The 26265-nt window shown below is 43.7% G+C and overlaps 1 protein-coding gene across 5 annotated transcripts in view; it reads right to left on the reverse strand.

Annotated features, from left to right (window-relative positions):
• PRKAG2 (protein kinase AMP-activated non-catalytic subunit gamma 2) overlaps positions 1–26265 on the reverse strand; it is a 183138-nt gene that overhangs the window by 20139 nt on the left and 136734 nt on the right. For all 5 annotated transcript variants that reach the window (XM_052693169.1, XM_052693166.1, XM_052693168.1 and 2 more), the window contains 2 exons: positions 18884–18965; positions 3162–3271 (listed from right to left, as the gene is read on the reverse strand). In XM_052693169.1, the coding sequence (XP_052549129.1) occupies positions 3162–3271; positions 18884–18965 (192 nt within the window). The remainder of the gene's footprint in view (positions 1–3161; positions 3272–18883; positions 18966–26265) is intronic.

A 26265-nucleotide genomic window follows, 5' to 3' on the forward strand; every position in this document is an offset into this window, starting at 1 on the left:
GAATTACTGAAATAGGTATTTTCACGAAGTCAAATTGCTTTAAGCATCAGTATATGCACCCATTGTCAGTTAAAACCATCAAATAAAAAGACATGCAGATCTGGATGATGCTACTTCCCCAGAAACATTGCCACATTAAATGCATTAACACACAAAGTACCCAGATACTGTGCTGAAAACACATGCAGGTAACCAGCCAGACTGCATCCAGCTCAGTGTTCTCTGAGATGTGGATCACCTTTCATTTACTGAAGTAAGAAGGAACAGCAAGGTCCTTCACTGACAGCAGAGTAGCCCTTCAAAGGACAGCCCTCCTACCCCTCCCAAAGGGGCTGGGAAGATTTTGTTCTGTTGTTTGCATCCTGGGAGATGTGCAATAATTTCAAAGGGCAGTTTATCACAGAGAGCTGCATAATGCTGCAGCTTGCCTCCTTTCCTCTCAGTTCACAAAGCTGAACTGGCAAACTTCACAGGGTAGCACATAGCATCTCATGGTCTCTCAACTCCAACTCTTCGTGCTCAGATCAGACTTTTAAAAGTTTCTTTTCTCTGGGAAAAGCAAAGGCAGGGATTTCTCTTGAGTAGTCAGGGGTGTCAGGCAGGGGAGAGCTGTAGCATGGAGGCATAGCTCAATACATTTGAGGAGCAACTGTTTACAGGCTACAATTGCACTGTGGTAGAAAACAGTAAAAGAACAGTTCACTGTCACTCAATAAGTGTGTCAGTTAGCACTTTCCCAGCTACAGTCACCATTTCTTAAGGTTAGTACAGGCTATGGGTCATTTCAGGTAGGCAGTCAAGTTTAGGAAGAAATATAAGCTGCTATACTGGGGCAAACGGAGCTGTGCCAGTTGGCCTCGGGCTGGTCAGCAGACCACAGCTCTGTCTACTACTTATTTAACATATCTACTCTTCAACTTTGCAGCACACAGCATGTTCTCCTGGTGAAACATGCCTAACTGAAGTGTACAAGCTATTGCTGCTTTCACAACGGTGCAACAAAGGTGCCAGCGGCACAGGCTCACTCCTGACAAGACGGAGTGCTGCGCTAGGAGAAGTGAGATGTTTGGTAGCTGCTGGAATCAAGAGGCCCCCAAGCATTCTGCCCAATACCAGGACTGAAGAGATTGTCAGCCCATTCCCAATTAGCTACTAATACTGCTATTTAAGGCCTCCTGTCAGCTTTGCTCCTTACCACGTCCTTTTATTCAGGGATAAAGGAAGATTCCTTACAAATCTTCACATTAAACCCCTCCAAAAACACTAAGACTTAACACTTATTGATGTTGCTTCACTGGTATTGTTTATGTCACATGATAAAACAGCTCCAGTTTTCCCTACAGTTAACAACAATTTTGAAATACTTTCTATAATATCTCATGTACAAATCTGCAGGGTAAATGCTGTGATTTCTGCCCAGTAGAGGGAGACAGGGCACTGCAGTCAGATATAAACCCAATGACAGTCTTCCAAAGGATAGCTTGAGAAAACGATGCAGCTCCACTGTTTCATTCTTCCATCAGTTGCTGGTAGCTTACCTTTCTGCCTCATTTAGTGTAATCCCATGTACTGTTTAAGCATTCTCACTGTTAGAAATTAAAATTTCAAGAGATCTGGGAACTTCAAGGCACCAGGCTTTTTTTTGTTTGATCTTAAATTAGGAGAAACACTCACGTGGGTAGGAGTGAAACATCCAGGGAAGACACATCTACAAGATCACCTCCCTTTGTCAAGACTCATGGACACTGTTGTTTCAGAGGACTGCTTTAAGCTACTAAAAGAGAAACTGATTTTCTATTCTAGAATGACCCCATAATCATAGGCCAAGGCATGTCCTTTGTTCTTTGCCAGCTGCAATCCACAGTCACTATTAGGCAACCCAAAGACAGGGGTTTGGTAGAGAGTAGATAAAATGTTTTTCACTGAGTCACCTATTTTCCTATAGGATTAAGATTCACTACTTTCTTCTCTAGAACTATTTCTCTAAGCGTTACCTTACACTGGCTCACTAAATGGAGATTAAACCACTTCTTTACATGAACAGCACTACTCAACACAGCTCCAGTGAGAATGGTTGGTATCTAAAAACACTTCCTGCAATTCACCAGGAGATTCGGGGAACCCAAAAGCAATGAGTGACTCACCCCATTGGCTCCAGCACCAACTGGTTTTCGTAATAAAGAGGAAAAGTTCATCTTCCTAACTGCAACGATGATGCAGCTCAAGCCTTTGGCCCAGGTGACCACTGACAGCTGAGAAGTCAATGTGTGCAATGTTCTCAAGTATCACATTATTTTCTGTTGTTGTGCAAGTAGGCTTTCCATCTTTTAGCCCACAATACTAAGGATCTTGCACTACGTTATTATCTGATACACAAGATGGTTCTGGGAACATTTTGAGATCAAGGATCTATTAAATGTTCTTCCTGACAGTGGAAGGCTGTAGTCTGAGCGGTACATTCCATGCCAAGAATACTTCATGTGCTCATTTAAGCCAGAACTGGAACATCATTAAAAGGAGAGCAAAAAAAAAATCCACCTCAAAAAACACTGATTGCAAAAATCAAGGAAATAAAGAAAGCCACAGCGTTCCACCACAGTGCAAAACATATTACCCATCTCTACAGCAGGCAGCTATTGCCATCTTTTGGCAAATAAGCTCTTCCCACAGAGCCAAGAGCCTAGCAGATGATGATTTACTGATTAAAAGCAAAAAGAAAAGCTGAAAACAAAAATTTTCTGGAGAATGCAGTAATTTGCATCATTAAGCCACCCATTTTAGTCCTAACTTATCTCAACAATATAGCAGGAACAGGCTCAGAGCACCTGGAAATTTAATTCTTGGACGTGGAGCTCTATGTAAGATATCTTTCCACAAATTGACAGATATGAAGAATATAAATTTGGGGTTTTCAGAATCTCATCAGTGATTACAATTGCCAATTATATCTTCTCACTCTGTTCAGCTAGAATTCCTCCTCCCCCCCACCCTCCAAGATCCTCCACCACCACAATGTGAAAGACATGGCTGAAACAACATGGGGTTCTCATATTCAAAGTACAGCATTATAGGAGACAATACTTCATTTAACACTCAGGAAACACACCCCCATTTCAAAAAGTGAACTGCAAGGAAAGGCAGACTGAAAGAAGAATACTCACTTGTAGCGTAGTGTCGAAAACAACAAGCTTAGAGCTTGTTGGAACAATGTCATAACACTTGTGTGACCTCATGAATCGCACATAAATGTCACTTTCCGATTCTTCAAGTGCTGTAAGTAAAAACATTTTGTTTTATTTAAAGAACCTTAAAAAAGAAGAAGTTAAAAGCATGCCAAATCAACTCAACACCGTTGCAGAAGGACATCCCTCAAGCAAAACTCAAATTCACACTTTCCAATCCAGACAGACAGTTCATAGTTCTGCACTTTGCATTTTGTTCATCTTTCCTTGCAAATTAAACAGCACAAAGTGCATCTTTCTCCCTTGCTGAGAAGGGATTTCAGGACAGAGCAGTTACAATTCAGGCATTTGGTTTTTAATAAGTACTGAATATGCATACTGAGTACTTGAATTGCAATTATACAGACAAAGCCAGTTTGAAATTAAAATTGTGTCAGGCTTAACTAATTCAAGCTCCTTATATTAGAAAGGCTCTGATTTCATTTCTGTCCAGTCTACTTTTTGGAGCCCTCTATCTCCTGAAGAGGCAGCAGGCAGGTTGCACAATCACATCGCTCTACCCAAACTACCTTACAAACCACATCACAAACATCACACCATCAGTCATGAAGTCAGGATCCATTTGGTCTGATTGCTTTTTTCCCCTGTTAAACGTATGTTTGTAGCCAGGAGTCAGCATCCAGCCTATATAACCTTAAATCAGCTTTGCCTTTGTCTGACTTTAGATGTATACACATGCAATCTCTACACTTGCTGCAGTATGTCGTTAACTGCATTATTATTAATTATGCTCTCAAAGCAATTCAGCCCTTTGTTATTCACAGTAGTACCCAGAACTCAAACAAAGTTAACATCTCTACCAGACAGCCCTTAAGCCCTGTAATAAATGTGCAGGAAGAACTTGGGCATATACTATGCTTTTTCAGAGTGAAAAAGCCCCACAAACTGGAAATAACTACTAACCAAGGAACTTTGCATTAGGAAGCAATCAGCTCCAAAACTCCTTGTTTGATATATTTGCTCAAACATAATTATCTACTGTTAGAGAAAATACTGCCAGAGTAGCTCAGCACAGTTTCTTGAATCCAGATCTATAGAATCAAAGCTGAACCTCCCCCTTAAGCAGCTGCTCTGGCACACAGATGCTCTCTTCTACATACTAACCAAGCTCTTCATCTCCAGCTTCCACTACTCTTGGCAGGGGTGGGGAAAGAGTCCATTCTCAGCTGAAACCCAAACAGTACGAAAAACCACTTCCAGAGGAATACAGAAGAATTTAACTGTGAGGAAGCAGAAGAAACTCATTTGTTGGATTCAGCAAATGACGTTGAACAAGGCTGAGTTTGACAAGGTTTGCCCTACAGTCACAAATGCAACTCTTACAGTCCTTATTTACTTTCAGGTCTTTTCCCACGGGATTGTACACAATGAGAACCAGGCTTGGAGTGGTAAGCAGGTAAGACTGGGTACTAACACGACCAGTAACCATCAGATAGACAGTCCACTACCATGCCTTTCCATAGCACCACAAGAGCTGCAACAGTCAGCAGTTCTACATAGCAGCAAACTCCCTTCTGCAACTTCTAGTCTCCTGCTTCTTTCATTATATACCTTCTAATTGCTGTGGCAAGCAAGGCTCCAGCAGTTGTGAAACCCACTGCAGACCAAGTCCTTCCCATGCTGACTGAAACAGAGGCTCTCCACAACTTTCACTGTGTACCCAGAAATGGCCATAGGCACAGGTGCCCAGGGAAATTCTGTTCTCATTCTGAAGCTCGACTTCCTACAGATCCTGTTGTCTTAACAATGTTACTTTCTAGGCAAATAAGCACAGTACAGGTAGTAACAAGCATAGGAAGACATCAGAAAATTGATGAACTGCAAAGTGATCAGCTATTTTTAGTTGAAGAAAATCTTAAGCAGAGCACATCTTTGCTCAATACAATTAAAGGAACAGTTATGCAAATGTAATATATTCCTATAGCAAGTGCAGTAATTGCGCTTAGATTTGTAGTGACACGCTGCCAGGCTCAGTTGAGGCTGCTAATGGCAGCAACATTAAGAACTCTGCATGGAGCAGCATGGTAAGGATCTGCCTATAAAAGCTCCTCTCATATAGCACACACTCCTACTCTCCAAATACATGCTGTCAACCAGACCTCACATCACCATCACCCACTTAGCAGCACCTGCCCAGTGCCACACACCCTGCCTTCCCCTGTTTTGCCTTCCAGTTCAGACATCTGCATTAGGCAAATCACTTCAGGCACCACAAAGAAATCAGTTCCCTCACTGAGAAGGGATGGTTAGTCAGAAGTCTTCAGATACACACAGCAGCTATGTGTGAGTGTTGTGTTTAAGACTCAGAAATTGCTAGGGAACCAGAATCTCAACAAGGATCCAATTGTCCAGCTAGAACTGAGGTTTACTTCTACAGAAGACCCTTATACTATAGTAGAGTATAATGCCCTGCTGTGTTAGCTACCAACACACAGAACATAAGCAGCACAGATCCACCTCATATGTTCTAAATTGGTCCATCAAGTGTCTACTGGAAAATATATTCCAAGACCTTCCAAACACTTCAGCTAGCTGGGATTACTTACAGCTGCCTTAGGTCAATTCTTTTTACACACACTGGATGTGAGCTATCAGCGTGTGCAGCTGCTCAAAGGAGAGACGGTCTCAAGCTGAAGACCTGGTACACCTTGTGAGCTCACTTCCACACACATCCTTCCTGCACAGCACAGGCAGCCTGGGCACAGCCTTCTTACAGTTCCTCTGACCTTCAAGAGGACAGACTTACAGTTTGTTTATATACAACCACCATCACGCTGCAAATGCAAATAATCAAATACAGATACCCTAATCTCCATTAAGATATTTCTAATCTATTACCTGTTTATCTTCTAGGTCTGGCTTAATTTGCTTTTTGTTAAATGGTCATTCTTTGCAGCTGTTAAGCTACTGCAGCCTTACCCCATATCTGCAAAGCAGTACTCCCTTCAGACAGACGAGAACAAATGCTTTCCTACTTAGACTTAAAACATCACATCTTCTCTGCATGGAAGACCATCTGCCCAACAAGCAGCAAGCACTATGTGCATATGCTGGCTATTCTTCCCTTTCACCACAAATCAGTGCTATGCTCAGAAGTAGACAGCACAGTGATGCATACTACATGTACAAGAGGCCATACAGAATCTCTGCTCCTGCCTGATGTGACTGAGGTATCCAGAATTAGATTTGCATAAGGAGCCTCGTTAGCAGAAGCGCCGTTACAGTAATGGATGCCCCAAGTTGCACCACACCACAGAAGAACTAAGTGCCACAGTAATTTTGAGAACAAGATCTTAAGTGCTTCTCCTTGGAAGCTGAACTAAATTGTAGCAGTGCCAAGCACAGACTGTCTTTGCCGTCCCTTTCAATTTTCCTCCTTCTTCTTTGGTCAGATGGCTGACTTATGCCTCTCATGCTGATTCTGTAACAACTCCTGCATTAAGTGTGAAGATGGAATGGCACCAGACAATTACAGTTACCCTGGCACAGCAAAGGCACTTGGAGAGAAGCCCTGGGCAAATACATCTGTTGGAACTCAGCTTATGCTTATAGCACCAGTCAGGATGCTGCCTCCAGCCAAACAGCAGCTTCCTACAGTTCATTATCTGAACGTTCCTTGCTCACAGACAGCAGATTCCCAGCAGGAGCCATCTCAAACTAGAGCAGGGATTGGGAAAAGAGTGCACTATGATTGATCACGCATTTCCATCTTGGTGCTTCCACATGAAAGCCTATTTCTTGCAAGATAACTTTCTCATAAATCTTCAGGTGGACACTGTCCATGTGCACTCCTTCCCCAGAAGTCACAGGCAAAGGCAGAAGAGCCCAAATTCCCAACCCTCCCTTCTACAACTCCTGATAAGCAGAGCAGAAGTAGAAACCACCTGAAAGGAGACAGACTTTTGGAAAATTAAAGCACCTGAGGTCAACTGATTGAGCCCTGCCATAAAGCTTCTTTTAAGTTCAAGTATCTCCGTATCATCGTTTCAGCTATTCTTACAGGTGAAGACCCTTTAAAGCATAAAAGATCCATCCATGTATTTTTCCCAAACATACTCCCCAACCACAGGTACTTAAGTGCAAGTAATTTTTACTCCCTTCTTCTCTCCCACTCCACTACAACATCAGATGTGTTTGTTTGTTTTTTAAAGGCTGTTATTTAGAAAAACATGGATAAACTATTGAGCAACACTGACTCAGAGATTGCATTGGAACCCCGTGCTAAGTTTAACCCTCTATTTAGAGGGAGAACGTAGAGCTAGCACCTAAATACCCATATATGAAAGGGAAACTTCCACAGCATTCCTAAAGCCATTCTTCAGGTCTTCCATACAGATACCGTCAACTCTACTCACACCTTTATCACCACCTTTATCGCCACACTTTCCTCCTGCAGCTTCCCCCTCAGAATTCTTCTCTTTGGAATGCCTTGGAGAAGAAGTGCCTGCAGATGGAGAACAGGAACGTGCAGTAACACATATGGTCAGCACATACTGAAAAGCCTCCAGATGCTGTCACATAGAAACCTACAGGAAGTTTCTCAGAGGTGTTTACTGCAAACCATAGGGTGCCTTTTCCTGTGGTCCATCACGTCTGATTTGCCCAACAATGAGATCCTAGGCCACACGTGTCTTCCAGCTTCAACAATACAACATAACATCTTAAAACAAAACCAAACACCTATGTTATATATTATGCTCTTTATTTCTGCATTGGTATCCAGTCACACCAAGTTTAACATGTGGTTTCAGGGAGCATCTGAAAGGAGGGCATTGTGTCCCATGCAAACTGTTTCCTTTCATCTTTCAACTTTCCTTTCCTACAGCTGGAGGAACACTCCCTGGAGCAGCCCTGCTCCTCACCATTAGGTGAAGTTTATCGATACAATCAAGCTGATAAGCTTTACTAAAAGGTGTTAACAAAGTCATCCTCCCATTCCTTAACCAGCTAAGGTAATTAGATACTTGGTTAACAGAAGTTTACAGTAATCTGTGTAAGAACAATATGTCTCACAGTGAAAACAGCAACTGGTTCGTGCACAACAAATGGATTTTGTAACAGAACAAAGCAGTAAGAGGGCATGGCTTCAGTCTGCTGAGCTGACTGCTCCAGAGCCAGGAGCCCCGAAAACAGCAGACAAGAAACAAGACACCAGAAGCAGAATCAATGTCAGACTCAGCAGGAAAAGAATACTGACTTTGCATAAGAATGAGGAGCACAGAACAAGAAGTGGTGTTGGACTGCATCATTTGATTTATGTTCGTTCATGAGGAAGCTATCCTCAGAATAAAACCAAAACAAAACCCACAACAACCAAACACTGCCAAAAGATCATCTGACTGAGGACGTGGGTGTTAAAACCTAGTGGTAACAAAGAATGGAAAAGGTGGAAAGAGATGATTACAAAGATGCCTATTGTAAGTGGCAGGAGATAAATCACTACATTTTTAGAACAGGCTTGGAACAGCTTTGCTGCTAACAGAGCAAGAAAGGCTAGCAAAGGACTAGCTGTGACTGTAGAAGTGATTTAGTCTGATATGCAGAAAGCAATGGATTGTTCCATGATAAGCCAAAAGGATTTCATACACAAAGAAACAGAAGAAGAGGATGCAAAGAAAGAAACAAGAAGTGTTTTCTTTTTGAAAGCTGCAGAGAAACTGAAGATACCCTGGCAGACCACACAGCAAACTTCCAGAGCAGCATTATTCATGCAGCCACAGGCTACACGACACACAAGCTGCAGATTGGATGCTTCCCATCCCAGTGTAAAAGAATGCATGAGCTGGCAGCTAAGGAAAGATCACATTAAGTTCACAGATGTAAGACACCCAGATACAACGCGATAGGAAGTGCATCTACAGATCAGTATCAGCAGTTTCAGTGATTCAAGATGAATTCTTTATTGCAATGAGAATACAGAACTTCTGACAGGAGGAGGATTTGAGAAAGCAGGAGCACGCACAGGCACTATTAGAAAGCCTAAATTGTGCCCTCTTAGCATAGGTCATCCCACAAATGGAGGTTCTGGAAATACATGAAACAAGAGGAAAAGAATAGGTACATGGACAGGTTAAGAACTACATGTAGAATAGCAAGCTTTCCACATCTTGAGATAAAGACTTCTGTTAAGGCACTTGAAAAAGAATTAGGATTTCCTGCATCTACTCCTTTCGGTACATCAGCCTGCCTTTTAAATTCCAGAATGGCTTGGGCTGAAAAGGAGCACAATGCTCATCCAGTTTCAACCCCCTGCTGTGTGCAGGGTCACCAACCAGCAGACCAGGCTGCCCAGAGCCACATCCAGCCTGGCCTTGAATGCCTGCAGGCATGGGGCATCCACAGCCTCCTTGGGCAACCTGTGCCAGTGCCTCACCACCCTCTGTGCGAAAAACTTCCTCCTAAGATCCCTAACAACAGAGCTAGTTGCTATACTGCTTTAGTCTCTAAGTTAGTAACAAAGGGCTTTTACCAGTAGTTTGATGCTTCACAGGGAAAACATTGCAAAAAGACTCAGAGACTCAAGGTTTCCTTTAATTCAAGGTTCTAATTAGCAATCTCAGAAACAGAACTAGGAGATGCTTCCAGGAGTTTGCAAGAAGATTTAGAAATGGACCAGAATTTAAAGTTTATCTTTAAAATGAATTCACAAATGGCTTAGAGTTAATGGTATCTTTCAAAGAATACCAGAACTCAAAAAGAAAAGTGCTTGGTCAGATGAGCACGATTCAGGTAAGTGACCAAATAATAGATCCACTCAGAAAGAACTATCCTACTGCTATTAATTTCATACATGAAACTGTAAGTAGGGAAAAGGCACCATGTGCTTAACCAGAACAAACCAAACAAAAACAAACAGAAACTCACTGCAGCTGTCACAGAACCATTAACTCCAGAAGCTGGTTAAACAGAACAAAGCAACCCTGGGATTTTGTATAGTCTCCTCTTCCTAAGATCCTAAACATAGAATGAGACAAATATCAGCAGCTGCCTTAGAGCAGAACTGAAGGGTTATCAGTCCCTGAGACAGCTCCGCTTTTCTGGTTCTGAGGCTTAAGTGTCTCTACTTCTCCAAACCTAGTAAGAGCTAAGATATTTAAGAGAGAAGTCATGCAAATAACTGCCTGAAAAAAATGCAAGATTCAGAGCTTGGTTTCAGCCTACCTTGCTGTTATCACTCACTTCAAAACCCTGCACTGAGTTCTGTTTCTGAGCTTTGGAGTGAAGGATGTCCAAGTAAGCAGTCAACGCTTCCTTTATCCCTCTGCTCTCTGCTGGCAGCTGCATAAGCAAATAATGTGAGATCTGAGGCAGACAGAAAGCAACAAGCAGCTTAAGAAACTTCACATTCCAGAGCTAATCATAGCAGCTCTGAAGCTTCTTGTCCAGGCAGGCAGAGAAACTTACTCGTTTACAAGCAAAAGCTGCATTGTTTGTGAGCCACCTGAAGTTTAACTGTGCATCTCTGGAATAGCCCAGTATCACTAAGGCCAAGGTCAGGTTTGTACCTCAACTACAGCCAAATCACTGCGCTTCTGTGAACAGAGGCAGCAACATCAGCCTACAGCCTCATAATTCATTTCTTTCCTTGACAACAGGTAGTATGGTTTTTCCCTGAGCATCCCAAACAAGGATCTAATTTTAGGCATTGCCAGTTTGGAATGCAAACACACTCCTTGTGATTGAGAGATGCCAGCTACAACCCAAGAAACCAAAGATGGTATTAAGCCTCTGAATGTTAACATCAGGAAACATAACACTGGAGAGCAGAATTCAAGCCAGGTTCAAGGCATGGACAGATGATAGATGAAGGAATAAAGCAGCCTGTATCCTGAGAAATGCTATCTATACAGGAAGACTGGTTAAAAAAAAAAACAACCAACAAAAAAACAACCTTGACTTCATGGCAGTTTCTTTAAAGCAAGCACTAATCCTACTACACACAGTCTGCAGGCACTTTAGAACAGACACCCATTTACTGTTAAGAGTTAAAGGTCACAACTTAACCAAAGCATTGTCCACAAGATAAACGTCTTCAAAATGCATCCGTCACCCTCACAAGAGACAACTATATATTCTTACTGAGTACAGCTACGATCTAATCTGCAGGAGACCTTTCACTAAAGACTAACCATGTAAACTGAAAGCATAAAATGCTTTAAAGGAAGAAAAAAAACTTCCATGTGCAAAGCCTAAGGACTTCAGGCCATATCTGCTATAGAAACAGCTTTGTCAGGTCTAATAGAATGTGTTGAAAGGAAGCACTTCAGGTATTTCCCACCTTAGCTTTTTGACTGCTGGTCCCAAATCTAGAATGACTACTGACAAGACCCACTACTGGCAAGACCCTAGCTTGAAACTTTGAGTCATTCAGCACTAAGATTCTCATTTCTCTGTAGTTTCTCCTTACACATTTCTTCTCATTCCCTCCCTATGCACAACAACCTTTTCTGAATTCTTTTCTACCTTTTCTAAATAGCTATTATTGCTGTATCTTCCAATTTAACAATTTGCATGCACACTTCAATAGTTTATGAAGTCTTCTGGCTTCAGCACATCACTTCAGAGACTCACCTAACAGCACGTACAGACTGGAGCTATGCAGAGAACTGAAGATCCAACACACATCAATATGGCACACTCAAGGAAGCATTCTGGAACCTGATTCAGACACTGTACTGATTGTTCTCTTCATCACATATTACTGCAAACAGACCCAAAGCTGATCTTTCTCTGAACTTAAGTGACAGCCATACGTTGCAAAGCTTAATTGGTTGTTTATTATCATTAAAAATACCCAGTATCTGAACTAAATCACAGAGAAAAGCACAGTAATCTTGTCCAAAAATAAAAGCAAACACTCCTCTGAAAAAAACTGTAATAAGTGTCGGAAAGCTGCCTTAAGGCAAAATTGAGGATTGCTATCTAATCTCTGCTACAGCTAAACTTCTGTGAATTCTGACTCCCAGTAGAATTCTTCACCAAATTGCTTTACGTTAAATAGCAAAATCCACGTGAAGTTCAGCATCTAAAAAACAAGTCAGGCTGATCTGAACAGCAGTCAGAACTACCATGAGAATAACCACACCATGGTCAGAAACACATCAGACATGAGTGACTCCTAAAAGGATGGAGTTATTTAGGCTTCCTAAAGCTCTGTCTTGATGCCAAACTAGACCAGATGCCAAATGCCAAATTCAGCTCTGCCCTAACATAGTTCTGTTTGTACTCCATTGACTGGACGATACGTTAGTATCACACACTGGTGTAAGTCCTCCACGGGCAGATCTTCTCCTAACCTCCCTGCCTGTCCTTTGTTAGTCTTCATACTTCAAGCAGGGCCCCACTAAAGCCCACCACTGCATGCATCTATAGCCCAACAGCCTCAATACAGACAGGCACGCTTTGTTTGAAGGAGCAAGAGCTGCTAAGAAAAACAGTGCCTCAAGTGCTGTATTTCCTCTGGAAATAGTGCATATTTTGGACTTTCCTATTTCCCAACACCCTGCTAAGTTCTGGAAGCATTCAGATCAGTGCAGCAGATGTAAATAGCTTGCAGCAAGGTCCTAACACAACTTCTGCTGCTTTGAGCGACCTCACTTAAAGTCAAGCCCCACAAACAAACAAATACTGGTACCCAAAACACAGTGTGCTTTATAGACAATCCTAACTTAAATAGGCAGTCATACCTGCTGCAGGTGATTCGAAAGCAGAAGCATCTCAGAATTATTCAGCATAATTACACTGAGCCAATTCATGCAGATATTCCACTGTCCCTCCTACCACACTGGCATTATTTCAGTTTAAATCAAGTCCCATTCATTCAATACCCAGCTTTGCCCAAAGGCACTAAGTTTTCCAAGAGCACTGACTTGACCACGAAAATCAAATTTAGCAGCTGAGGTTACCGGACTATCAACACAACAACATGATTTCACCTATGCTGTCATTCCCTTCACAGATTCAGGTATTTCAGACCACCTCCTGAGATGTTTATGAAGGAAAAGGCAACAGTCACCCTGCTCCACCACACTGCTCCATGCCCAAGCAGACTCAAGCAAGAGACACCATCTTGTAGTCATCTCTAAGGCAACACTGATATGTCATATCTGCTATTTCTACCATTACTTACTGAAGTAGCCAACTGCCAACTCATCATCTGCAAATCAACTATGCTAGGGTGTTCTCAGGACACCTGGAAAGAAGCGGAGATTATGCTGTTCAAAGTCTTGGACCTTACACACAGCAGCAGTTTACCAACCTGCTGGCAGCTAATCGTGGCATTCCCAAGGAAGATTATCCCTGCGCATCGTGCAGGTGCAATAATACCAAGACAAATAAGCTCCAACACTTCCTATAAAGTTCTGTTCTCAGCTGCTTGCATCTTGGCTAAATAATTACAAGGACTCACTGCTGCCACGATAGGCCTTTTTTCTACCACTGTTTCTAGGAAGTCCCAGACAGAACAGTTCCACTGTTTCCAGGAATGGATGAGGGGAAAAAAATAAGTGTTTTGGCAAGCTCAATTTTTATGCAAGCTTTTTCTCCTCTACTCTCAAGGCCAAAAGCAGAGGTTTTAAAAGCATCTTCTGTATAACAAGGCTGCATCTTCTGCTGTACTCAAACATCTTTTGCAAAGGTAATAGCACTTGACATGTTTGTTTCCTGACAAAGACTGGTTACGACTTCACTTGCTGCTATGAATTGGTTATTTCCTACTCAACTCTAAGTGGGGCTTTCCTCACTGTGAAACTAAGCAGTAAAATCAGAGCTGCATCTTTTATAGGGGCAGAAAGAATTCTGTCTAGATGAGCTGGCGAGCACTGGGCTGATAGAAAGAGCCACATACAGTACTTGCACAAGGTGAAAGATCCTCGTCTAAGATGACAAAACTCCCAAAAGTTTATTTTATGCTTTTCCAAGTGAGGCTTCATGCATAAAATTATAGGTAAAAAAAAAGTAGAATTTCCATCCTTGAACTCTGAAGATGAATATTTCTTTGGGAATACTTCTATGCTGTCACTACACAGCAAAGTGGCAGACAAAGGACACGAGGTTGCCTAGCACAGCACAGCACCTGATCGTAACTTCCTGCATGAACTACCGAAGCTAACTTCTCTGGAATATTCAAAAGTTCATTCTGTAACCCCTCTTGACAGATTTGTCACAGGAAAGCTCAAAATCCTCTCCAATTCTTTGCTGCAAAGTGACAAAAAAAAAAAAAAAGAAAGCTGAGTAAATTCAGTAGGAACAGATGCAAGTATTCAGTATTACATCAAATCAGACATCCAGAGGAAAAAAGGCACCAAATAACACAATTTTTCTCCCTCCTCACTTGCTGTTATGCCTTAGATATTATAACACAAATGAATTCTAACGCAGAAGTAGAAAATGATTCTCATTTAGGACCATATAGAGTCCATTAATCCCAATTATCCTCTCTACATAATAATTTCTTGTTATCCCACCCATTGGTGTAACAGGCTGTGAAGGATGTGATGCACAACACCCCCTAACGTTATCACTATGTACCCCAGTATTGTATAGCACAGCTCACAAGCAAAATACCATTTCTCAGCTCTCAGCAACAACAGTTCTAACAACCACATGATTATCATTTATTAGAAGCAAATCACAGTGCAAAAGAACACAGCATCTCTGGTATTTTGCTAGTAATATGAAATAGTAATACTAAATACCATAAAGCTGCGGAGTAATTATCTTTAGTATTTCCTAAACTGATTTGCTAACCAGATTCTGATTCTCAAACAAAATTTAGCATGCACACTTATGTGCATTTTCTTACCAACTTCTTGCAACTGTTTTTGGCACACAGTGACATACTGTCATAGCTTGGTTCAGATACTCGCTTGCCAGTGGGAGGCTGGCAGATAGGAAGGGCTCAGCAAGGAACCAATTCCCAGAAAATCTGCAGAGCGGGGAAGGAATGACTCCAGACACAACAATTAGTTGAGAGGGGATGCAATTAGTGGTGAAAGTTTACTTCATGAGATAGCCAATAACAAGCACATGACACAAGAGATGAAGAAAGTGAGATGAACACCAGGGCATCACTATGAGCAATTCCACTCTAACACAAACTGTTCATCAAACAACTAAGTGCCACTTTGTGCAAGGGAGAGAGCATTCAAGAATGAGCACACAATTCCACGACACTGAAGCTAGGACTGCTGCCTGCAGTTTGCAGAATTCTTTTTTCCAGACTAGGAATTAAGCACACGTACAACAGGGCCACACAATAAACTTCTGTCTTTGCAAAGACTCACTGAGTTAATCATGCATTTTTCTGGCATCTGCTAAGTTCTGCTTTATCAGCAGCTGCTGGAGAAGAAAAACGAGAACATGGAGATGTGCGAAGTGTTGCACCTAGGGAGAAACAACCCCAGGTATGAGGACAAGCTGGGAGATACCCAGCTAGAAAGCTGCTGGACAGCAAAGGGCCTGAGGTTCTGGCAGACATCAGCAGAGCACGAGCCGGCCATGTGCCCTTGCCACCAGGAAAGCCAACATCATCCTGGGCTGCATTAGGCAAAGTAACAGCAGCAGCACAAGGAGGTGTGTCCTTACCAACCCTGAGTAGAGAGAAGGATACACCTGCAGTAAGGTGTTCTGGGTCCCTCAAATACAAGAGACGTGGACATATTGGAGAGTCAGAAGAAGGGCCACAGAGGTGATGAAGGGACTGGAGCTCCTCTGAGGAGAGCCAAGAGAGCAGGGACTGCTCAGCCCAGAGACAAGGAGGCTCAGCAGAACCTGAAAGGAAGATCTGAAAAAGATGGAGCTAAGCTTGGTGCCAGGACAGGAGGCAATGAACATGAACTGCAAAACAGGAGGTTCCCTTTGAACATCAAGAGTTGCTTATTTTAGCAACTAAGCACTGGCCCAGAACAAGCAAACCCACAGCATGGATAAGACTCATGAAAGGTCTCGCAGCACTAACCTATTCCAGGCTACAAGAAACTCCACTGCCTCCCACAGATAACTTCAATACCTCTTGAGAAACACAGGTAGGTCACCCCCATCCAAGGAACACTGAGCAGAATGAGTTCAGAGCATCTCATGTATTAGTAAAGTTTTATATCTGAACAGAAAGATTTTCCAGTTCAAAGGTACTCTGGGCTTCTTACACAAGTTATTTTGGGGAAAAAGCCCTTTATGGAGGTCCAAATAAGTCAAATATTCACCAGCCTATCTTGTCCTTCTCCTCAGCACCTGTCCCATCTCAGCTGTAATGCAGCTGCTCTGTTAACCACCATCTCAGAGATGGGAATTTGCTCTTCTACATCCCATAAGAGTAGTATTATTATTAAGCCAATACTGATAATAAGCAAGGTAGTGTTCAGCCAATAAGTCACAGTGATCCCATGGAGTCCTGTCACATAAATTAACCAAACACGCTTTACACACAAAGAAAAAGACAACAATCAGCACTGATTTCAGGTACAAAAGCATCATGTGTAGCGCTGCCCAATTAATTAGGTATGAAATGTGGAGGAGAGAAAAAAATCCCCCTTTATTTAGAAGCCATTTCATCATGCTGGACTCCACATTTCCTTACATTACAACTTATGCTATAAATCTACCCTGTATCACTTTTTCCAATGTAACTCTCTTAATTAGAATCCAAATTAAATGAATGCCTTCTGTGCTTTCACATCCTCATTTGTGTAACCTCCAAGGGGAATGACAAGCAGGAATCCATTCCCAGCATACTGGATGCCATTCAGTGAACAGATTGAGCCTCACTTTGCAGCTTTTTTTTTTTTTTTTAATTAACCTCTATGTTTCAAGAGAGCTGTAGCATAATTTGATACACGAGATAATGATCAACTGACACAAACTGGAAAGAGGAAATACTCAAAAGCAAAGGCAAAACAAGTTCCATGTTTCTAGTTCACCTTTCAATGTAGGTATTGCTGGAGAAAGTTCACTGGGAGTTGGACAAAAGATCAAACTGTGGTTGCATACACTTAATTAAATCTTATCAAGATTTCAAAGCTGTTTCTCAACTTCTGAGCACTACTTGTCATCCAGCAAGAAGAAATTATCACTATCAGATGCCACTGTACTCCCCCACCCCCAATATTAGCACAAGCTGCAGCAACTAGTGCGAAAATTTAGGTCATAACACGCACTGCAAGTAAGCCGCTGCATTTCCGCCTGCATCTCAATGCGCTGCGACTCTTCTTCTTGAGGCCTCCTCGTGTAGAGCCATCCTGCACAGTTCAGTTCCACATACATCTTGCCTTCCATTCCCTCTCCAGGCACAGAATGAGGTCTGCACTGACGCCAGCTGACAGCTACCTTTGCAAGTTCCCACACTGTCTGAAGTGGACACAGGGTGCCATCAGGCACTGCCTTTTCACAGATCCCCCAACATCTCTCTGTCCCCCACCTCAAATGCCCCCAGACAAAAGCCTTCCTTTGGAAGACAACTGAATTCCCAAAGCAAGTCAGCAGCAGCCACCAAACTCCCTCACGTTACCTCACTGTTCTCAGAGATGTACAGACACCCACCCTGACCCCATCCCTCACAGTAACACATGCTTATGGTGAAGAGGTAAAAGTGTTTCAAAACTTTGTTTTTTTCGGTTATTTCTTCCTGCCTGACATGTTTTGCAGACACGCAGACATCTGAAGGGCTTACAATGGTTTAACTGTTAGTGAGTCAGCAGCTTTTAAGAGCCACTATTTACGGTAACCAGGTTAAAAATACACATTGAAAAATAAAATCAGTAACTTGAGTTCCTTCTAAGCACAAAAGGAAAGTCCAGCTGCAAGTATGCAATCAGTGCCACAAGGGAGCTACAGGTTAGCAACAAATGCTCACACTGAATCACACTCAAGACTCAGTATTTCATTACAGATCCAACTTTGCAACGACTCCTAAAGAAAAGAAAAAGGAGGAAAAAAACCCAAACTCTCATAGAATTCAACTGCCAGGAGTTTCCTTCCTCCATGCACAGGAAGTCCAGGATCGAGGTGTTACCTCTCCACAACGCTGCTAACCACCAAGGCGGCTTATTAGCATAGCAGCCCGGCTATTTACCTCTACAGCGTGACTCAGCCTACTATTTTCAAAGTTTTCCTTAAATATTCGTCCTATATTCCGTAACGGCAGTCAGCAGCTAGAGGAGAACGCATTCCTATCAAGTTCGAGCCGCCTCGCAGCTCTGAGCGTTCAGACGGGCTCCGAGCTCGCTGAAAGACGAAAGCTGGGGACACTCGACGCTTCGCTGGATGCGGTGAGAAGGGGAAGGCGGGCAGCGCTCCGGCCGGGATCCGCAGCCAGGAGCAGCAGGAAGAGCCGGCGCGCAGCTTCACCGAGCTGGGCCACGGCTGGCAGCGCCTATATTTGGTATCGCGGAGATGGGGCACGGCGGGGAGGCTGCACTCCCTAAAGCGGCGCCGGGGCCGCAGGTGAAGGCGGCCGGCCCGTCGCTACGGAGCTCTCCGGGCTGGAACAGCCCCGCCGCCCCGGCCCGGCCGCACGCGTGCCGCCCCGGGGACAAAAGGCTGCGGGCCCGCGGACCGCTCGGCGGCGTTCGCCCCTTCCCTCCTCCCCCACCGCCCCGGCCGTCCGCCGCTCGCGGTTTTTTTTTTTTCCTTCTTTTTTTTTTTACCTTCATCTTCGAGCTCGAGTTTCTCCAGCATCCCTTCGGAGGCGGCCGGGAGCTGAGAGGGAGCCGGAGCCGCTGCCGCCGCCTGCGGGAGGGAAGAGAGGAGAAGGGGACGTGATGAGCATCCAGGCGCCGACTCAGCGGCCCCGCGGCGGCATCGGGGAGCGGCGGCGGCGAGAGCGAGCGGGGCACGGCTGCCCCTCGGCCTCCCGCACACGCCCGGCTCGCTGCGCGCCGCTCTTACACACACACCCAGGGGGAGGAACCGGGACTCGCCCTTCCTTCCCCCACCTCCCTCCCCTCTCCCCTCGGCGGCCCATTAACCCCGCGACCGCCGGCCTCCCACCGGCAGAGCAGTCCGGAGGCGCCGGCGCGGCCCCGCGCGCAAGCAGCGGCGGTCGGACGCGCGGGGGAAGCGGGGGCTGCCCGTAGGGCCGCGCTGCCAGCCGCGGCTCTCGGCCGCGTCTCCCCCGCGCCCCGCTTCCCCTCCCGTGGGGGAATGGTACGTTCCGTTTTGCTGCAGTCGGAGCCGCCGGGCAGCGGCGAGAGGGGAAGGGAACTACCACTGCGGAGCGCGGCGGGGAGGGCGAGGCGGAGGAGAGGGAGGTTTGGCCGCAACACCGATCTGAGCGCTCCTCTTGGCCAGCCGCATCCCGCAGCCCATCCCGCGGCTGGGACGCGCGGCCGGCTGCGCCGGGTGAGGGCGGTGCGAGAGCGGGCAGGGGGGGGAGGACAGCCCTCTGTTCCCCCCGCGGGGCGGCGGTGGTACGGCCCCGCGCGCTCACCTGCGGGCAGGCGGGCGGCACCACCGCTCCACTGGGGGGGGGGGCAGGGGGTTCCCCCGGCGGGCGCTCCCCGAGCGGGGGCAGCCGCCGTCCCGCGCGCCGCCCTCTGTTCGCAGCTATGAGAAGGAGGCGGCGCCCAGCCCGGCCGTCAGTGTGCGAGGGGCGGGAGTCTGGCAGAGACGGTGTGAGGAGGGTTGATGTGCTGAAGGTCACGCGTTACAACCGAACCGAACGTTTGGGGGTATTTCGTCAGTTAGAATTTTAACGATAGTGCCGACCTGGTCTGCTTCTCTCTAAGGATATTCAGTGGACAGGCTGGGAAAGTGGCAGTATCCCACTCTTTGCCATAGAGACCCTTTGGAAATAAAATCCTAAAGCATTTCGCTTCTACTGAGGTCACTCTGAAAGTAATTCCTCCTATTTATTTCCGTGGCAAACTGCAGCTGATACAAGCAGTACAGTAACACTGTTTGATAGAGCAAATTCTCAGCTGCAAAACACTATTTTTAAACATAGGCAGCACCATTAGCTATGCTTTTTTTGCCAGTGATGAGCAAGAGCCTGCATGCTGCGCTCATACAAATCTGCATGGCCATCCAGAACACGGCTTGTATTCACATCACCCAGCGCCTCACTGTGCTCACATCTCCTGCTTGGTCTCCATACCCATCAACGAATGCCAATGGCTGCCATTTTTTTCTGCATGGAGGAATTCAGTGACATCCCTTTGCTTCGCAGGCACTCCCGTATCAAACACCATTCTGTCAGGCTGCCTCTCTGCTGCCATCTGTCCCACAGCAACAAAATGGAATATTGACAGAAAGGTTCAATCTCTACTGCCATCCCACCAATGTTCACCTCTGAGATCATAGGCCAGTATCATAAAATAGGAGGCATTACTTTCGGAGCAGCCCTTGTAGTTATGCTTTTAAAAGACATCCAGAATTTCAATCCGTATCCTATCTGACCACTCACAGAAGGTCTGAAGGCACTTCCTATTAATCTGTAGCATTTTTAGTCTGTTTTGAGTGTTTTGGAAGCTTTTAATGATCTCTGGGAGCTATTTTTAGAGGCTCTAAATAATTATATTCCATGCCATTTGCCTTGACATTGATGAGTTTTGCTGAACACAAGAGAGGAATAAGATGATGCCTGATTGGAAATCACTGTTCTGGTTTTGTTTCTTGTTTAAAATGACAGGTATTTCCTCCACATTATCATCTCCCAAGCATCAGACACGAGGAAATACAATTCCAAGGTTATTTGTAGGTGGAAGTGAACTGAGTCTTGAAAGGTACGCGGTGCATTTCACTGCTGTGAAACAGGGATATGTTTATAGTAAGCCAGGTAAGCTCATGTGATACAGTGAGCCCCACTGCACTGGAAACCTCAGAGCTTAATGCAAGATCAGGGCTTTATAGTGGCTGAAACTACCTCCAGATGATGAGTTTTATGAGAAACTCAAGATAACTTAAAGGTGGTGATTAAATATAGAACAGGGATTTGCAATGTAAACTTTGTGCTGTTACATCCATATTGCTCAAAAAAAAAACAACCCTAATTGCAAAGTAAATTGAGAAATAAAGGCTGAAATTCCATCCCCTATTCTGCCTCAATTTTACAATTTATTTGAACCAATCCTAAAACAAGCTGCTGTTAATGGTGTTCATTCTGCTCATTGCTTTGCATTCTAGTTCTTTTTGTACTTGTAGGCAACACAATGAGTCAGAACAGGAAACTGATGCAGCTGAAAAGCAAACAGACCAAGAGAAAAGACTGGGCTTTATCCAGATCAGTTCCTGATCCAGCTCTGCGTGCAGCAGCGCTGGCACAAGAAATGCCAAGGGCAGCAGTGGCAGTGGGACCATGCCTCTGGAAACAGCCTGCTTTAATATTCACTCAGATCAACGGTGAGAACGGTGTTATTGACTGTGAATTGCTACAGCAGTATACAAACCAGCAGATGTTTTTGGCAATCCTGAGTAATTCCTCTCTCTACAAACTCTACCTGTTGTTTTACAAAAGGATTACCAAGTGAAGGTAGGGAAAGTCTGTCTTTCAAAGCAGCTGTAATTCCCACCAAGATGATACTACATGCTGTAACATTTCAGTATCTGTTTGTTATGGCTGCTCTGCTGCCACAGGAGGTTTCTATTAACTATATCCTAGGGATTTGTCTACATTAGTATTTGAATGTTTGGTACCAGAGTTTGTCAGGTAACCCATCTGAACTGTTTGCATTGCAGTGAGTATCTACTTTGTATGCTAAATATCACTAAGGAAAATAAACTTCATATCAATGTAGAAGAAAAATTTATGCAAAGTCAAAATTGCCTGAAAGCATTTTTTCTTTGCCATGTTTCAGATTTTGTAGGCCCAAAAAGCGAGGACATGTGACATAACACTGGTAGAGAAGCTTAATTAAGAAGCGCCAGCAATCTTTGTGGAGGCAAAGAAAGGCAAGGTTAATACAGTGGAAAAAGCTACAAAAAGGCTGATGTGACAGAAGAGGTTTGGAGTTCTTGGTAGGAATGCATCCACCGGGATAGGGATCTATCAGTGGCAGTCATCAGATCAGAGTGGCTGGTTGAGCCTGTTTCCTCTCACCTGAGCTTGGACACACGCAGAGTAGCTTTTCCTAGTGGATGAGTGACCCTAGGCTGCTGCTACTGCAACCAGTGGAGAAACGGTCCTTTGTAGGCCATCATTCGTATGACCTCTTTTAGACAAGAGCTCAGTACACATGATTTGTGTGTTGGGCTCCAATTGCTGCACTGACTAGATCTCTATATCTCCAGTTAGTCAGGTTCATTCTGCTTGGAGTATCTGCCTCTAAGGGAAGGTGGGTGGAGGGAGCCAAGAAACTGTAAACTAGTTACTAGAACTTCGATTCCAAAATGGATGGGAGAAAAAAACACACTGATTTTAAGTTATTAGAGGGAGGGAAGATCACCGGTTACAGCCAGCATGTATGAACAACACCAAGTCAATCTCACTCACCTTAATAACGAGTTACAAGCCTTGCGGTAGGCAGATGCAGTGTGAGTTAATGAGACTATTGACACTATCTCGCATGACACTCTCCTAAGCAAAGCAGAGAGTCCAGATGAAACTGCTGCTAAAGGTCAGAACCATACTCACAAGGAAGGCAGTAACATTTCTTTATCTAACTGGGAGTGTTTAACAGAGGATTGCATGGAAGGCTGTGTTCTCTCTATTATTGTTCAATGTTTTCACTGGTGACTCAATGCAGGAATAATGAATAACCACATTTTCACGTGATCCAGTACTAAAAGAAGCTGTGCCTTTATGGCTAGCCTTACAACTTAGATAATCTAGAGAATTCCTGAAATGCTTTGAAAAGCAGGATGCACATTGGTATGGGTAAGTTCAGAGCTATATGTAAGTGAGAATAACCAAAAATAAAATGAGAAAGGACTGGCTTTCAACAGTCATGCAAAGAAATGACTAAAGAATGAAACATGTCAGACAACAATGTCAAATTCATGGGGAAAAAATCACACTATCTCTTAAAGTTTTATGGGTAAGGCATGGAAGTCTGTTCTACGCATTTGTTGATCAGCTAGAGAATTGGATTCAGCTTTGGGCATTAAACTCAAGAATAAATGTAGAGAATCCAAAGAAAAGCAACAACAGTGACATAGGAGTTGAGAAATAATGACGTGTAAAGAAAGAGTTGAAAACCTCCTCAAAAGAAGAGGACCAAAGGGAAAAACAATCACAGGTTCCAAAATGTAATACGTTCCTGCAAGAAGGAAAGTGATAAACTATTATCTGGATCCACTGGTTATGGAATAAGAAATTCTCTACTGAGCCTTTAGCAAGGAAGTCTTTGCTTGGACTTTGGGAGAACTTTCTGAATATGACAGTAAAGGACCCTTATTTGATTGTGCTGGGAATGGGCTTAAGCACTGCCACAAACATATCTGTTCTCCAGTAAGAAATAGGTGTTTTCAGTTAAATTCAAGGCTGCCCATCTCCAAGCTCTGCCTGACTGTTCTCCATCGTTCTGTTCTGATCACTGCTGAGACTGATCTATGCCTGGGTGCCACCTGTTCAGCTCATGGTTCAGCAGTAAAACAGAATGCCCTTCGAAGTACTTCAAAAGGAAAAAAAAATGACTTACCTTATAAAACCTAATGGATTGAAGAGCAACAAGAAGGAATTCCCATCTAAATGCAAATCAAGACAAACCCATTTTGAATGCAAGAGTAAACTACAGATGGTAATTTTCCCACCGTTCCTAGTGCTGCTTACAATTACAGTTGTATCCAACTCAAGTAGTCAAACATCTCTTCTCCTGATGAGCTGTCAATGAGCAATTTAGATTTTTTTTCTAAATGTATGTCATAGATATGCTTATTCTGTAGCAGTCTGTGCAAAGTTAATTTTAAAAACTAACTGCTTATTTTTGGTTTAATTTAGTCTGGTTTATGAAGTGGAAAGAGACAAAAAAATATCAGAAAAAAAAAGGGTTTCATCTGCTGCTTGCTGTAAGTTAAGTTCCCACTTGTTTTCTGCTCAAGTGTGATAACTGATACCAGTGGTCTACAATACTGGAAAGGCTGGGATCATGGGGGCTGAGGTTCGGATCCCATCCTGGATCTGCTAACTGCATGGTGGAAAGCATGACTGTAGGATGTCTGAGTGCCCATGGTGCAATGAGAGAACAGAGTCAGTCCCAGTGTAGAGTTCTGGTCCTGGTTCTGATGTAGAGTCCTCCTTACCTCAAAGACCTTGGAGTAAACAGGGCAGCTGTGCAGGTAGTGTAGTTTCTACCATTTATTCTAAGGAATCTGTGTTCCAGCACCAAACAAACTATAAGGAGGGGGGATGTCTCATACAAAATGCTGGATTCAACTTTTTTCTTCCTGTACCTGGAAGAAATGCAATAAGATTTGCTCTAGTCTCAGAAGGCTTTTGAGATACTAGATGCTGTAGTCATTCCAGTGTAGTACGTATAAATGAAGATAGTGACAACGCAGAAATTACAACATGTTTAGATCACAGCAATAAAATACCTACAATGCCTAGCACTAAAAATGCACTCAGCATTCTGACTTTTATCCTCCCCAGTTGAATCCTGACTTGTGGCAGCTCAGTACTCTGTCCCTAATCTACAGGGCCCTAAATGAATTGAGATACAGCAATCCTGCAGCACGTTTGAAAGTATGGGGCAAGTTGTGTCTGTTCTCTATGTCTTTCTGTTATTGTATAGTGACATTAAAGATGACTCTAGTGGCTTCTTTTTACAATAGCCCTAACAGACTTTGCCACTCAAGCCAGAAAGGTTTTTTCCTTCATCCCAATGCCATCAGAATAGGAATCAATCAGTAGTCCTAATGAGGAGTCTGTTGGCATGGAATACAGATTAACTATGTATTGCTTTTACATTTCATAGGTAATTCCTAGCCTTTGAACTGAATCTGTATCCTCACACGTACCAGAAGCTATAACATTAATTACTTCACAGAGTTAATTATTACTGATCAGCAGTCCCTGCTGGGAATCTTTAGCGGGTTGAACAGATAACAAAATTGGAGCAACAATTAAATTTAGTCTTAAAAAAAGAAAGGAGCACAGAAGCCCATTCAGCACCAGGAAAGATGTTGAAATAAACCCTGTGCATTTATAGCAAATCTTCACTGCAATTACAGCATGGAGTGTTGAAATCCTATTACCCCAAAGGCATACAAACTGAACGTGGAGAGTGATTTTGCATTTCTGGTGGAAAGCCCTACCTAAATATTTCTGTATGGGATGATCCCAGTGAGTTCTGTCACCGACCAGATTGAGAAACAGGACAGGTTTACGAAACCTCTTTTGATCTAACACCAGAAACAAAGAACCTGTCCCATGTGAGAACACTGCCCTATAATACTGTTGCTTTGTTTGAGAAGAAAACTTGTGTTCCAGTGGCACAAGAGTTAAGTGATTCTGAAAGCATAAACTTCAAAGGAAGTAAACAAGCAAGTGAAAATCCAGATCGCCAGTTAACCTCTCAACGAGAAATACAAGTGGAGAAGAGGCGGCCCCTCTTTGCTCAACCTCCGATCTCTGGGGGTATTTCTGTCTCACTCTGCAGCTCTGATAGAGTCTTGAGTCTGGGATATCAAAGAAGCCTTCTCCAGCCAAGGCTTTGCAGGCACCATTAATTCCTTAGCTCATTTCTGTAGAATATAGATGGAGACTGACTCGGTATTACTAGCGTGAGGTGTTAGTGATCAAACAGCACGACAATTAACATTCTGCCCTTTTTAACACAAAATGAAAAGCAAAGAACGTCCCGTGCTTGGGAGGGGCTGACTAGAGCTTGGTTAGAATACTGATGTCCCAAATAGTGTTATTTCTGCAAACACAAAGATGCCACTTAGCAGCTTGAAGTATTCTAGAGTTCTGAAGTATTTTGTCTCAAATGTTTGCTATCATACATGCTTGAAAAGAAATACTTCTCTTTGAAATAGGACCTCTCTCTTACCTCACTGGCTGAGGGAAATGAGAAATTATTGCAGTAGTAATCAGGTAATAAGCATGATTATAGAAATAGCTGGTTGTGACAAATGTACTGTTGTTTTTTTT

The sequence above is a fragment of the Tympanuchus pallidicinctus genome, unplaced genomic scaffold, assembly GCF_026119805.1.
Source record: "Tympanuchus pallidicinctus isolate F22 unplaced genomic scaffold, pur_lepc_1.0 scaffold3, whole genome shotgun sequence".
NCBI lineage: Eukaryota > Metazoa > Chordata > Aves > Galliformes > Phasianidae > Tympanuchus > Tympanuchus pallidicinctus.